This window comes from Myodes glareolus, chromosome 1, assembly GCF_982192425.1.
Source record: "Myodes glareolus chromosome 1, mMyoGla1.1, whole genome shotgun sequence".
NCBI lineage: Eukaryota > Metazoa > Chordata > Mammalia > Rodentia > Cricetidae > Myodes > Myodes glareolus.
The window spans coordinates 53406269-53421361 of NC_142026.1; the positions used below are offsets into that span (position 1 = coordinate 53406269).

At 55.4% G+C, this 15093-nt stretch overlaps 1 protein-coding gene across 1 annotated transcript; it reads left to right on the plus strand.

Annotated features, from left to right (window-relative positions):
- The first annotated feature begins 1834 nt into the window (after positions 1-1834).
- Positions 1835-14681, plus strand: Lrp3 (LDL receptor related protein 3). Its single transcript, XM_085695451.2, has 7 exons — positions 1835-2332; positions 3806-3853; positions 10420-10558; positions 11832-12046; positions 12372-13488; positions 13704-13836; positions 14028-14681. Exons 1-7 carry the CDS (start codon positions 2260-2262, stop codon positions 14613-14615), a joined length of 2313 nt encoding a protein of 770 aa, XP_085551577.1. The 5' UTR covers positions 1835-2259; the 3' UTR covers positions 14616-14681.
- Positions 14682-15093: the final 412 nt, after the last annotated feature.

Here is a 15093-nt window from a genome sequence, read left to right on the forward strand (position 1 = left end):
CCACTGAACTGTAGCCCCATAGCTCCATTAACCATTTAAAAACCACAGACTGTGTAGATGGATTCGTATTGTCACACAGCCACCATCACTGTCCATTTATAGACCTCTTGATTTCCCAAACCGAAACGCTGCCTCCAGTAAACAGGCTTTTTTCTTCCTCCCAGCCACCGCTCTGCTTTCTGTCCATATGATTTCGACTACTTCAGGTTCCCATTTGAGCAGAGTCACATACTGTTTGTCCTTTCGTGATTGATTTGTTTTACTTACATAATGCTCTCAAGGTTCACCACACGAGGCACCTTAGGTCAGAATGTCCGTCTCTCTAAAGTCCCATCACACAGTTATGTGTGCCACATCCCGTCTGCTCACTCGTCTGCCAAAGGATACTTGGGTTGCGTCCATGTTTTAGCTACTGTTAATAACTCAGTAATCAGTAATGGTGTACAGGTCTCTACTCAAGCCCCTCATTTAAACTTTTTTCAGTATGTACCCAGAAATGGAATTCCTGGGTTACATGGTAGTTTCATTAAGCCTTTTGAGGATCCACACCATACTGTTTGCTTTCAAGGGTGGTGCAGGATCTGACCTCAGACTTACAGAGATTCCCTCTGCCTCTTCCCGGATCACGGGATTGAAGTAGTGCAGAGTTGGCATGTCCCACCATGTATTTTGCCGGCACGTGTCTATGTGTGCCACGCATGGACCTGGTGCCCAAGGAAGCCGGAAAAGGGTCTCAGATCCCCTGTGATTGAGTCGTGAACCAATGTGGGTGCTGGGAACCCAGCCGCAGTCATGGAAGTTCAGCAAGAGCTCTTAACCACGGAGCTGTCTCTCCAACATTGCTTCATTATCAGATTTTTAAACCCTTTAACACTCCCTGAAGAAGTCTGTTTTAGAATAATCATAAAAGACCGGCAGGAACAAGAAAACACAGAAAAACTCAAGCGTCTCCCCAAACGAATACTTTTGGTTTCTGCACAGTAGAAGAGAATTTCAGCCTTCATAACTCATGGGTGATGAATGCCCGTGAGAACATGCGCTCATACCCAGGAGCATGCGTGGAAGCCAAGGCTAACCTGGGCTGGGGGAGCCTCCTCGCCAAGGAGTCTTTGGGCACCTCCGTTTTAGTATCAGTTATAAAGGACAGCTGATCTCGACTGAGCCTAACTCCTCGTTTCTTCTCTCAAGCCCATTCTGGCTTTTCCTTCCCCTGGATTCAACTCCTCCAAAGGAGAGGTCCACGCTTGGAAAGCATGTGTCACCGCAGTTCCCTAGAAGATGAGGGTTACCGAGCAGGTCAGGGACAAAGATGGGTCTCCGGAGACCTCTCAGAATTCTCACTAATGTCCCTTTATAGGCCTCACTTTTCAAAAATGAGTCACCTTAGGGTCAGGATGAGGTAAATGAGGAGGGCAGACCATCCAGGAATGTATTGAATTAGGATGAAGTCAGGCCTCAGCCCTGAGCCTTCGTGCCTCCGCGCCTCCACGCATTGTCTTGGTCCCTCAGCCGCCCTTTCAGTGCTACCCCCACCTCTCTTGACCCTCTATCTCCCTCTCTCCCCAGCACAGTAGCCAGGGGTCCTGGCTTCGGGAGAGAGACCAGATCTTGGGATCAAGAGGCCAGGCGAGCGCTGCCCAGGACCCCAGGCGCAGTGCCAGCCTTAATATCAGGGTCCAGGGTCCAGAGGAAGCGGGACCCGGCCAGAGCCACGAGCGTGGAGCTGTCCAGCACCCCGAGGCGGGGCGGGTGCCCCCCGGCCCGCCCCAGCCGCCTCCGCCCGCCCTGTCAGCGCCACTGCGGCTCGGCGGGCGCGTCACGTGGCTGGCGCGGCACGGCCTCCCGGCTCCAGGCTCAAGCGAGGGGCCGGGCTGGAGGACAGACGGGGATCCACCGACGCACCCTCGGTGGCACCGTGCGGGCGGCGCAGCGAGGGGCGACCCGGGGACCCGACGGGCAGGGCGCGCCGGGGCATGGGCGTGCCGGGGGTGTCGGTGCACAGGCCGGGCTGGGCGAGCCGGCCGGGGCTTGGGGACAGCGGCGGCCGAGGGTCCTCCCTGGCGACCGCCGCTGAGCCCTCGCGGGGCCCGTGACGCCGCGGCCGATGTGGCCCCGCGCGTTGCGGGCCTGCACCGCCGCCGCACAAAGACGCCGCCGCAGCCGCCGCCCGCAGCCGGGTCGCAGCCGCCGAGCCAGCCCTAGCACCAGGCGGAGCCCGGGCCGCAGGGCAGCGGGAGCCCGCGCGCGGCTCGCCCCGGCATGGAGAAGCGCGCGGCCGCGGGGCCGGAGGGGGCGCCGGGCGCCAGGGCGCCGCTCGCAGTCGTCTGCCTGGGTGAGTGGGCCGCGCGGGGCGGGCCGGGGGAGGGCTTGGAGCCCGCACCGCGATGGTTCCCGTGTCCAGGCTGCGGAGCACCCTTGGGCTACCGAGGAGGGGGACTCCCACAAAGCGGCACTCCAGGCCCGGAGCTGGGGGTGGGGTGGGGAAGCAAGAACGCCGGCCTTGGGTTCCTGGGGGAGGCTGGGGTTTGCCTGTGGACTTCAGGCCGCCCGCCTGAGCTGCGGCCTCCAGAGCTGCGGACAAAGGCCTGGACTGCTGCTCCCTGAAGAAGAAACCCTTTCCTGCTTGGAGTCTGGGCAGGCCTGGGAGCTAGCCAAAGATGGGGACTGGGCTTGGGGGGTTGAGGGTTTGGGGGAGGCAGATGTGAGAACTCATTTTCCCATTGTGTCTTCCTGGACCCAGATGGCTATGGGCCGGTTCAGCCTTGATGGGGGTGGGAGTCTGTTCTGGGGAGGGCTAAGAACCTGCTGATACTGGTTAGAAGGCTCCTTCCCTGTCCAGAAAATTTTTCTGTCCACTTTCCTGGGGCCCACTGCAGGGGAGGGAAGGAAAGAGTTAAATCCTCTATCCACATGGCTCTTTATTTACCTTGATGAAGGAGGGAGGCCCTGAAGAACTGGGGTCATTAGGGGACACCCAGTGATGTCACCATTGAGATCCCAGGAACCTGACAGCCTCCCTGAAACCACTGAAATGTTAAGCTGGGGTGGAGCAGGAAAGCTTGTTCATTTTAAGTTATAACTCTCTTCTAGCCCCCAAGAATAGAGAAGGGGTGAGTGTTATGGGGAGGGGCTACTGCATACATAGGCCCTGTGAGGTAATCGAAGAAGTGGCATATGCCCAGCGTGCCTGGTTCCCATGCTGTGGGTGGTCATGACATCTGGGTCCCCGCTGTTGTGTTTCCCAGGTGGGCAGGGCAGAGGTAAGGTCCTCCCTGAAGCAAAACAGTAGCTGGAAGCTGAGGATCCTCTGTGGAGGTGGAGGTGTACTGTGGTGGTAGCAGGAGAACCCTGCCTTTAGGACAATGGGGTGCAGGGAAGAGGATGGTATCATCACCCCAAATGCCTGTCAAGGGAGGAAGCCCTTCGAGGTGGTAGGAATCCTCTTGAAAGGTGAAGGTCTTGGGAATGAGTCTATGTGACCGGTAGCCTCAAGCCTGACAGAAACCCTGTTAATTCTGAGAAGTGTCATGAGGGGACAGTCCACTCAGGGTGGCATACCGCTGTCTCGGGCTGTGGGTGCATGAGGGCAGGTCCTGAGGCCCTCTGAATTCCTAGCCTTTTCCTATCCCAGAAGGAACAGGTGGGAGGGAGGTTCTCTGGCAATGATCTGGGCCATGCCCAGTGAGATAAAGGGGGCCTGCCTTGACTCTAACTGTATTGTCCGATGTTCGCTGTTAGCCCAGACATGTGCTCTGGACTCCAAGAGATACTGTCCCTTACTGACGCCTCTTTGTGTCTTCCACAGTGAATCTCTTTTTTACTGGGAGGCTCAGCAGTGCAGTCCCTGCCTTAGGTGAGTAAGCCCCTTTATCCTGCCTGCCCGGGGTTAGCGACCTCTAAGGATGGGCCTTCAGTCTTGCCTGTACCCTGTGGCCATCAGGCCTCTGGTTGGGCAAACCTTTCCCTCTGCACCTTTACAACATCACAAAGGAGCTGATGGCGGCAAACGAATTTAAGTTTAGTGAGCCTTGATTTATTTGCTAAAATAGGTGAAATGCCAGACTACCCCAAACCTGGCCTAATGGGTCCAGTGAAGCAACGGCCTAGGATGTTCAGGAAGGGGCCGGGTGCTCTGTGACTTGGTACCACTGCCGTCTATCCACAGGCTTGTCTGACTAGCCTCTGTGGGCTGTGGCATTCTCGAGGGACACTGGATGCTCGTGTGTATTAAATAATGCCTAGGGTTTACTTCTAGAGGTAAAATTAATGTTGCCACAGAGGCCAGTACCATTTAAGGAAAAAAAAAAAATCAGACCTTTAAGACTATTTTGGTAGCACAGGCTCGTAATTCCAGCTACTCCAGAGACTGAGGCAGAAGATTGAAGTTAAGACCTGCCTAGGTTACAGAGTAAGTTCAAGGAAAGTCTGGCTAACTTTATGAGACTCTGTTTAAAACTTTTTTTTAAGGGCTGGAGTTGTAGCTCAGTAATCGAGCACTTTCCTAGAATCCACCAATGAGGAGTGGGGGCGTGGCTCAGTGGTGGTACACTTGCCTAGAATCCACCAATGAGGAGCAGGGATGCGTGGCTCAGTGGTGGAGCTCTGCCTAGCCTGGGGTTCAAGGCTTGGCCAGGCTGACTCAGGATGAGGAAAACCACAGCTTTCATTGAGGTTTCCAGGAGAAAGGCAAAACAATCAGGCAAACAGCTTTGAGAGATTACAATGGCCTGTTTGAGTCGTTCTGGAGGCTAATTCTCGGGCAGTCTCTGACTGGCAGGTACCTAACCCTGGGATTCTTCATGGCAGAACAGTGTATTGGCTTGTGTGTGAGGGTCATGAGGATGGTGGGTAAGAACACAGCCCCGGATCTACGGCTCTGCGTGTGAAAGGCTTGTTCCAGGCAACTTGCAGCAGAGAGCTCGACACATAAGGTGTGAGGAAGCAGCGAGAAGCCCTGTGCTGGCCTCCTGCCTGTCAGTGCTGCCTGGCCATCTGACGGCCAGCTTTGAGCTCTGAACTGGTGTCAAGGGAGGGAGGAGCAGCCACAGATGTGGCTGTTCCTCTCCTTGGCTGTGGAGAGGCTCCCGCTGTTTGGGGAATAAATAGTTAGGATAGTTGTAAGTCAGGAGACCGAGGGAGCCCGCTCTATCACTAATATGCAAGTGAGCCTCGCCGTCTCTCGCTTCTCTAGTCAAGGCCTTCTTCAGCAAACCCTAAAATGGTGTATAGTAGTGTCATGTGTAGTGTTGCATGCCTGTAATTGAGACTGAGGCAGGAGGACTGCAAGTTCCAGGTCAGTCTGGGCTACATAGGAGAGACCCTGTCTTCAAAAGTAAGCCAGAGGTTCCAAAGGCTAAGTAATTAGCAGAAGTACATTGAGGCAAGGTGCCTTGGGGTGTGGTCAGTAAGGATGTGTGACCCCAAGTCTGGGGACCTAGAACTTGTGTTGTTTCTTGCGCCACACGGTGAAACAGGAGTTATGTGGAATTTCTGGTTTTAGTATGCCACTGGGCCCACTGAGGCTCCAGGTGGATAGATCTAGCTGGAGCTGATCACAAGGATTATGGGAGGTGGGAAGAGGCATGGTAGAGATAGTCACAGAGTTCAGTTTCTCTGCTTGTCTGGAAGACTAGGCTCCTGCCCCCGCTCCATCCTCTCTGTACCCCAACTCTGTGTTTTTCTGCAGCTGGGCCTCCTCTGCTGACCCAGGCTGGCCCAGGGCCCTGCTTTAGTCAGCACTGACCAACCCCGCCCCGCCTGATGTACTGACCACAAAGGACAGCCCAGTTTCACATCCCGATTCCAGGAAAGCACTGGGTCCTGTGTCTGTGGCCAGGGTACAGTGCGAGAAGTGGGTTGAGAGAGTGTTGATATCTTGCAGGCGTGAACCCCAGACCACCCCTTCTGCTGCTGGTGGGTGGGTGGGCATTGCTGTCCCAGATGTGTCCCCAGGCTTGCAGAAGCCATGCTGGAGCAACAAGGCTTACTCAACATGTGCTGGAGAGAACAACCCAGGTCCTTATGGCCTTCCTGGCAGACTGTGGTCGCTCACCAGCAGCGATGGTCATTCATCCATTGCTGCCTCTGCATGGTGCTCCTGATTTTGGGAGCTGAATGGCAGTGGCAGGTGGTAAGGTGGGTCCTAATGTCCCTGGATCCAGCTCTGAGCCCTCTGGTATTGTTGACCAGCCTCTCCCTGGCCTACCCGACCTCTCCCAGCATGGGCCTCATGGTTGCATTTCCAAATACTTTCTCTGCACCCCTACTGTCTCCTAGCCCTTTCTCAGCCTGCACCAGAGACATCCTGTTCCCTCAGTCCATCCCTTGCTCCTCCTCTATCAGGTCCTCCCTGGATCAAAAGACCTACCTCTTGCATCCTGCATGCCTGGCTCCCCTCTGTGATGCTAGGGTCGGCCTGGATAAGCTTCTACTGTCTTCTACTCAGATATGCGCATGGCCATATGCCTGGGGGAGACAGTAGCCCAGCTCCCTGCTGTCAGATCACAACATGCAGGTTGTCCAGGTTGCCTCTGGAACTCAGATCTACAAGTCTGCATCAGGCCCTGCCACTGTCCTCTCAGAGGGGTGTGACAATGCTTCAGACCGGTGATTCATCCCTTTCCCACACAGTCACTGAGAGCTCAGGCAGTCTTCTGTGAGGGCGAAGGCTAGTCTCCACACCAAGATCAGAGGGCCCTCCCTGACATCCCAAACACTCCCAGGGATCTCTCCTATTAGTATCCCACGAACAGTTCGGTTTCTGCTCTGATGGTTATATACCCTGTCAAATCCTCACTTCCTACAAGACATTTCTGTAGACTCCTCTGCCCCATTGGTCTGTCCATCACATGACTGTCTGCCTCAAGACTGTCACTTTTTTCTTTTCTTTGCTTTTCTTTTTTTTCTCTCTTTTCTTTTCTTTCTTTCTTTCTTTTTTTTCAAGGCAGGGTTTCTTTCTATGTAGCTTTGGAGCCTTCTCTGTAGACCAGGCTGGCCTTGAACTCAGAGATCTGCCTGCCTCTGCCTCCTGAGTGCTGGGATTAAAGGCGTGCACCACCACCACCCAGTAAACTATCCCTTTCTTGATTGTCTCCAACCACAGCTGCATGTAATGATTCTATTTTACAGATGCATGAGATGCATCCTCGTATCCTCATACGGGGATTACATATGGCCATGGAGGTTTAGGTCTGGGAAATGAAGTCCCTGTCTTGGAAAGCTGGGGTTTGGGATGTGTTGACCAAGCTAGATACATTTCCAAGCTTACTGCCAAGTGGTATCTAGTCAAGGGGCCTTCGTGGAGCTCTTGGATCCCAGAGTCGACCTATTCTCCCCCTTGATGTGAGACCCAAGTGGTAGTTGTAGAATCATGGTCCGGTACCCATGACACCCTCCAGAGATGAGGAAAGAGTTAACAGCGATGCCCCATGGGGCTTACAGGATAGAGGATTTGTGAAAAGACTGAGCTGGGCTGGTGGTGGTCCAGTCATCTGGACAGATGAGCCACCTACACCCTGAATAAATGTAGGTACAAGTGTCCTGGCTGAAGCAGGAAGAGAGCGAGATGTCTACTTAGAACCTTGATGGAGTCTTGGTAGGAGGAAGGCATGCCCCAGTCTCCCTGGGCTCTGCCTGTCAGGAACCACTCTCCCCATCTCATGAAGGAGGAATCCTCCAGGTCACATCAGGTAGAAACTTAGGTCTCTAAGGTTCTCTAGGTAGTGGCTTCATTTGGTGACAGGATCCAGGTTCAGGCTGGGGGTACCGTACAGATTCTCCTGAGACCCTGTTCCACTAGCTTTGGCTCCTGGGCTGGGAGTCGAGTACACCAGCCGTTTCCATGGTGAAGCACCTGAAATTGGGGAGGCTGCATCCTAGGGCCACATGTGAGCATCAGGAGCAGAGGAAGTGGCACATACCTCAATGAGCTGGGACCTTTGATGCTATAAAGGATGAAGTTCTGAGTGTGGCCACGCCCACATAGGCATAAGGTGGCCTTTCCATCCCTCCCTATGTTTCCCCTTTCCTTTTCTGTCTTTCTCCTTCCAATCTACCTCCCAATCCCTTTGCCTTCCTTCTTTCCTTCTTTCCTTTCTTCCTTTCTTTTTCTCTTTCTTCTTTCCTTCCTTCCTTTCTCTCTGTCCTTTCCTTCTTTCTTTCTTTTCTTCCTCCGGGTCTCATGTAGCCCATGCCAGCCTAGAACTCACTATGTAGCCCAGGCTGGCCTTAAACTCCATCTCCTGTGTGCTAGTATTACAGTTGCATGCTACCACACACACCTTGTTCAAAGATGGCATTTCTGACTCAGTTCTTTGATGCTCTTGTGAGTAGATGGGAGAACCAAGACCCCCATGGTCCTGGCTGGCAGAGTGGGTGTGATCCCTTAGGATGCTCAGAAGATGCTAGACTGACCATGCGGGGCACCCACTATATGTCAGGCACTGGGTAGCAGGCCGGAGTGTCCCAGCCTGCCCTCCTATGGCGAGTTGATGTCAAACAAATTATGTAGCAATAGGTAAGTCATTATGGTGGCAGAAGTCAAGAAGGAAAGGAGGGGCAAAGGGTAGGGGCCGACTCCCCTGAGGGAGACATGGTAAGGGCTTCTCTACAAAGGGACCCCACAGAGCTGAAGCTGAGGGAGGTGAAGAGTTAGTGGGGTAGGAGAGTGGGGAACAGCCTTCCTTTCCATGGGGGGCGGCTCTTGGGGTGAGGGAAGCAAGGATGCAGGAGGAGTTTGGTAGACAGGCGACTGTGTCATCTCCCTGAGAGACTGGGATGCAGAGGACTGGAGTGGGGTCCTTCTGCAGCAGACGCCCAGCCCGAAGCCACAGCTGGAGAGTCCAGCTTCAGAGGCACCGTCACAGGTGCCTGCGGTGGGAGGATGAGAACGTAGACTTTAAGAAAAGCCTTACGGTTTGCTTCCTGAGCCTTGCTCTTCCATCTGTAAAGTATGCCTAGCCTTTGTGACAGGTTGGATTAGATAAACGTTTGCAGGTCATGTAACCGCTCAGGGTACTCTGCCTGGCCCTGGGAGAGCCCAGACAGCAGGGCCGGTGTGGTGTCTCTCACTCATGCTGGCTAATGATCGCTCTATCTTCATCCCTCACGTGGCATACAGTTGGTGCCCCATAAATGCTTGTGAACTCAGACCCTGCGGTAAGAGGCTGAGCCCACCAGGGGCCGGGTGAATCCTGACTCTGCCACTAGCTGGCTGTGTGCCCCGCGCGTCATTTGCCTTCTCTGAGCCTCAGTTTCTTTATCTGGTTAGAATATCTACCTCCAGTGTCTTTTCACATATATTGAGATAAAAATCCCAAATTTTAAATTAAAAAAGGATTCATTTTTACATATGTGTATAATGTGTGTGTTGGAGGACTTGTTGTACACACATGTGCAGGAGAATAGATGAGGGCATTGGATCCCCTGGAGCTGGAGTTACAGGTAGCTGTGAGTTGCCCACTGTGGGTATTGGGAGCAAAATGTTGGTCCTACACAAGAGCAGCAAGTGCTCTTAAACACTGAGCCATCTCTCCAGCCCCTGAACCCCAGTTTTGTACAAGATGTACTGAGACCCAGACTACACTGTCAGCCAGGTCTGGACATTGCCATCTCCCTTCTTGTCACCAGGATTCTGTGTACATTTTGTGTATTTTCACCTTCAACCTGTGAGATTCACAAGAAAGTTTTTAGATTTGCTTATTCAGCATGCTTGTTTCTTTCGCTTGGTGCGTAGTCGGTGTCCAGTAAATATGTATCAGTGGGCAAAGCCCTTCTTTTCCTGGGTCTGTGTTATTTTTTTAATGTTTATTTATTTAATTTTAAGTGCATATGTGTGTTCCTGAGCATATGTTTGTACACCGTGTGCATGCAGGAGCCCATGGAGGTCAGAACAGGGCATTGAATCCCCTGGAACTGGAGTTATAGATGGTTCTGAGCAGTCATGTGGGTGCTAAAAATTGAACCTGGGTCCTCTGCAAGAGCAGAAAGTGTTCTTAACTGCCTACCCCTCTCTCCAGCTCTCCTGGGGCTGTGTTCCACATTGGTAGCAGGGACTCTTGTGTGTAGGCCTACATGCTTCTTGTAAGGCCTCTGCTAAGCTGAGGTCTTGAGACCTCACAATACATGTGTTGGATGCCAAGGGGAATTAAAAATGTCTTGTTCTTAGCACTACTAAGTTGGGGGAAGAACTGAACACACAGGATCAAGACTCCAGTATACTGCAGGGATGGGGCTATACTACCTCAAGTCTGGAGGGTCCCTCCTTGAACTCCACCCACACACGACTTCCATGAAGATTTGAACTGTAGACTGGCTGGCCTTAGTGGAAGCTCATGTTCAAGCCATGAGCAGGGACACCCCACAAAACCTGCTTTCCACCCCAAAGGTGAGAGGACATTCCTCGACCTTCTCTCCCAACAGCCGCCTGCAGTGGGAAGCTGGAACAGCACACTGAACGGCGAGGGGTCATCTACAGCCCAGCCTGGCCCCTCAACTACCCACCGGGCACCAACTGCAGCTGGTACATTCAGGGTGACCGTGGTGACATGATCACCATCAGGTAAGGAGAGCCTCTGTGTGTTCGTGTGTGAATGCCTAGCAGGTGTGGAGGACACACATATGGGTGTGGACAGGTGTGATGTACACAAGCCCAGGTCTTAGCAGGCATGACGTGTGTGTGTGCGTGTGTGTGTGTGTGTGTGTGTGTGAGAGAGAGAGAGAGAGACAGACAGACAGACAGACAGACAGACAGACAGACAGACATGTTTAGGTGTATAGACACATTTAGAAACAGATATCTGAGAGACCTGCGTGGCCACAGTTGTGAGCTGTAAGCATGTGTGTGCATGTGAGTGTATGACCATTTAATTGACCCCATCAGAGCTGGGTGCTCTGAGCTTGGTCATTTCCTGTACTGAGGCTTTTCTTTTTAGTCCCCAAAAGTGAGCCTTAGGAGCTGGTGGGTGGGGGCGGGGCTGGCTGCTTAAGGTGGCAAAGGTGTCTGTTTCTGCCCTGGAGGAGGGACCTGAGGCCAGGCTGGCATGGAACCCAGGTCAGGGTTTCTGCGGGGACCTCAGGTGGACTCTCAGGGAAGGGAGCTGAGGGTAGAGTAGAGGCAGACAGGAGAAGGTTCTAGAGAGTGTCACTGAAGAGCTAGAAACTGGACCTAGGGTCATAATGGGGACATTTGGCTGGGGCGGTCACCATGGCTTCTGCCTGCCATACTTCTAAAATCCAAAAGCCTGCCCCTCTGTCCAGGCCTAATTACTCCCCAGATCTGAAGGACAGGAATGGGATGGGCATGAGCAGAGGCCCTTCTGGTTTCTGAGCCCAATCCCCTGGGCAGCTTGTAGTCGGTCACCCCGTGGTAGCATTGGGTGACTCATTGGCGGAGCCCCACCATCAGTGTGCAGCCCTGGGAGTTTGCACTGTTCAGTTGACTCAGGATGAGAGGTCTCTGAGCCCTTGATCACCACCCTGGAGGGGAAAGTGTCAGAGAACTGCCGACACTTCACACTCAGTTTTGTCCTGGGGATGCTGTGTGTGTGCTCGCGGGGCAGAGAGCTGGAAGGGAGCTGGACTGATGGATGCAGCCCGTGAATGTCATGAGTCCTCACGGAGCTGCCTTTGGACGCTGGGGTGGGGGCAGAGCAGACCCTGAGGAGCCCATAGCACAGAGCCAGGCAATTTGGAAGATACGAGGAGGGCTACTGGGTAAGACAGAGCTAGCTAGCTGCCTTTGCCATGAGTTCAGCTTGACCACTGCTGGTCAGTCCTGGGCCAGGAGGCCCCTGTCCACCTACCCATCCCTCTGATCCTCTCGGCCCCCATAGTTTCCGCAACTTTGATGTGGAGGAATCTCACCAATGCTCCCTGGACTGGCTGCTGCTGGGCCCGGCAGCTCCACCTCGCCAGGAGGCCTTTCGCCTCTGTGGCTCAGCCATCCCGCCCGCCTTCATCTCTGCCCGTGACCATGTCTGGATCTTCTTCCACTCAGACGCCTCCAGCTCCGGCCAGGCCCAGGGCTTCCGCCTCTCCTATATCCGAGGTGATGCAACAAGCTTTTCCACTGGCCCCCGTTTTCTGCAGAGGCTCCCCTTACCAGCCCTGCTAATCCTAGGGTGTGAGTGGGACTGATGTCTGGGGGGTGCTTCAGTGTCTCTTCAGGTAATCGGTTTCCCTTTGCTGGACATGAACCCCAGCCTAAGTCCAGCCCTGATACTGAATCTAGCCTTCCATCCATGAGTCTGTCCCATGGGTGGCTCTACCTCTTGGTACAGAGGCTCAGTCGGGACTGAACCCATTTGCCTGCTCCCAGCCTCTGGCCTGGTGCTGGAAGGAGGCGGCTCATCCTGTCACCTCTTCGCCTCCAGGGAAACTGGGCCAGACATCCTGCCAGACAGACGAGTTCCGCTGTGACAATGGCAAGTGCCTGCCTGGTCCTTGGCAGTGCAACATGGTGGATGAGTGTGGAGATGGGTCGGACGAGGGTAATTGTTCCGCGCCTGCCTCGGAGCCACCAGGCAGCTTGTGCCCCGGGGGGACGTTCCCGTGCAGTGGCGCCCGCTCCACACGCTGCCTTCCGGTGGAGAGGCGCTGTGATGGCACACAGGACTGTGGCGATGGCTCCGATGAGGCTGGCTGCCCCGACCTAGCATGTGGCCGGCGGCTGGGCAGCTTCTACGGTTCCTTCGCCTCCCCAGACCTGTTTGGTGCTGCCCGTGGGCCTTCGGACCTTCATTGCACGTGGCTGGTGGACACCCAGGACCCTCGGCGTGTGCTGCTGCAGCTGGAGCTACGGCTGGGCTACGATGACTACGTCCAAGTGTATGAAGGCCTGGGCGAGCGTGGCGATCGTCTGCTCCAAACATTGTCCTACCGCAGCAACCACCGGCCCGTGAGCCTCGAGGCGGCACAGGGCCGCCTCACTGTGGCCTACCACGCTCGGGCCCGCAGTGCCGGTCATGGCTTTAACGCCACATACCAGGTGAAGGGTTACTGCCTTCCGTGGGAGCAGCCATGTGGGGGCGGCAGCGAGGGAGACGACAGCAGCGCAGGGGAGCAGGGCTGCTTCTCAGAGCCACAGCGCTGCGATGGCTGGTGGCACTGTGCCAGTGGCCGGGATGAACAGGGCTGCCCAGCATGCCCTCCGGACCAGTATCCCTGCGAGGGTGGCAGTGGCCTGTGCTATGCACCTGCCGATCGTTGCAACAACCAGAAAAGCTGCCCTGATGGCGCCGATGAGAAGAACTGCTTTTCCTGCCAGCCGGGCACCTTCCACTGTGGTACCAACCTGTGTATCTTTGAGACGTGGCGCTGTGACGGCCAGGAGGACTGCCAAGATGGCAGCGATGAGCATGGCTGCCTGGCCGCTGTGCCCCGCAAGGTCATCACCGCGGCTCTCATTGGCAGCCTGGTGTGTGGACTGCTGCTTGTCATCGCCCTAGGCTGTGCCTTCAAACTCTACTCCCTGCGCACGCAGGAGTACAGGTGGGCACCACGCGCACAGGTGGCCTAGAGCCCCAGTTCCTCCAGCTTCCTGGAGAAACAGCTCACCTCGTGCCAAGCTATGGGTTTGGGTCATCCCAATACAGGAGGACTGTTCTTGTGTGTGCATGCAGGGGCCCAGATGAAAGGGTGGGGCCCCTAAATCCTGCTGTTAGGGCAGGTCCCTATCATACTTCCCTTCTGCCCATTGCTTCCAGGGCCTTTGAGACCCAAATGACACGGTTAGAGGCAGAGTTTGTGCGGCGGGAGGCCCCCCCATCCTACGGCCAGCTCATCGCACAGGGCCTCATCCCACCAGTCGAGGATTTTCCTGTCTACAGTGCATCCCAGGTGAGCCTCCATGAGTATGAGATCTCCACAAGGCCCAGGTTTCTTCCCTGCGGGGCCTGAGAGCTCCCAAGACCGGGAGGCCTAGGGTCCAGCTAGGGCTAGATCATTTGGAGGGGGAAGGTGGAGGAAACTCAGAATAGTCTCTGGTCTGAATGGTCTGGCCCTACCTTAGCTGCTGCCCCCACTCACAGGCTTCAGTGCTACAGAACCTTCGCACAGCCATGCGACGACAGATGCGCCGGCATGCCTCCCGCAGGGGGCCATCGCGCCGCAGGCTCGGCCGCCTCTGGAACAGGCTCTTCCACCGCCCACGGGCACCTCGAGGCCAGATCCCGCTGTTGACTGCTGCACGTACCTCACAGACCGTGCTGGGCGATGGGCTCCTCCAGGCGGCACCAGGGGCTGCCCCAGATCCCCCAGTGCCCCATACAGACACAGGCAGCCCCAGGGAAGCTGGAGATGGGCCTCCCAGTGGCCCTGGCCATGTACCAGAAGTGGGGCCTTCAGTGCCACCCCCACCCATGAACCCGCGAGACCCAGAGTACAGGCCAGAGGACAAGGAGAGAAAAGCCTGTGAGGACCCTCCGGAAGACAGCCCAGCCCCTGTGGACACGCCTCCAGAGCCCTGCTTGACCCAAGACCCTTACCCCCAGACGCCTACTGCCAGCAGCACCCAAGATCCCCACTCGCCAGAGTCATCGGGGGTCTGCAGGAGCCCCCCGCCACCCTGCTCCCCAGTATTGGAGGCTAGTGACGACGAGGCCCTGCTGGTCTGCTGACCCATTGGACATGCTGGTGACTGCCACAGCCCCGCTTTGTAACCAGGGAATACACAGTCATTTCTACCCTGCCTCTGCATTTTTTCTTACAAACAGAGACCCACCTAGCAGCCCTGGTGGGAGACCTGGGCGCCCAGCCAGTGGGCTACCTCTGCAAGCCTATGGCCCTGATGGGTATCGCTGGCAGGGGCTTAGGGGCCCATTAGTTGGCCTGGGAAGGAGGGTGGAGTGATAAGACCACCTTGCAGGTGGGCAAGAGCACAGCCCCTTGGAGTCGCACATCACACTGCTCTCTGCAACTCTAACCTGGGGATTCATTTCCAGAAAAGCAGGGGAGCCAGAGCCAGGCTTTCTGCAATGTTTTCTGTGGCTTCTCAGTTCATTCAGCCGGCAATGGCACCAGCTGCCCATTCCAGAACTCTGCCAGGAGCTGTAGTTGAGGCCTGAGAAGGTCATGGGGGGTGTTGGACCTCATTCA

Excerpts from the sequence above, each read along its gene's own strand:
- Lrp3 (XM_085695451.2), top strand. The coding sequence starts at position 2,260 with ATGGAGAAGCGCGCGGCCGCGGGGCCGGAGGGGGCGCCGGGCGCCAGG. Across the intron at positions 13,489-13,703 it reads CTGCGCACGCAGGAGTACAG|GGCCTTTGAGACCCAAATGA; the intron begins GTGGGCACCACG and ends CATTGCTTCCAG. Across the intron at positions 13,837-14,027 it reads CTGTCTACAGTGCATCCCAG|GCTTCAGTGCTACAGAACCT; the intron begins GTGAGCCTCCAT and ends CCCCACTCACAG.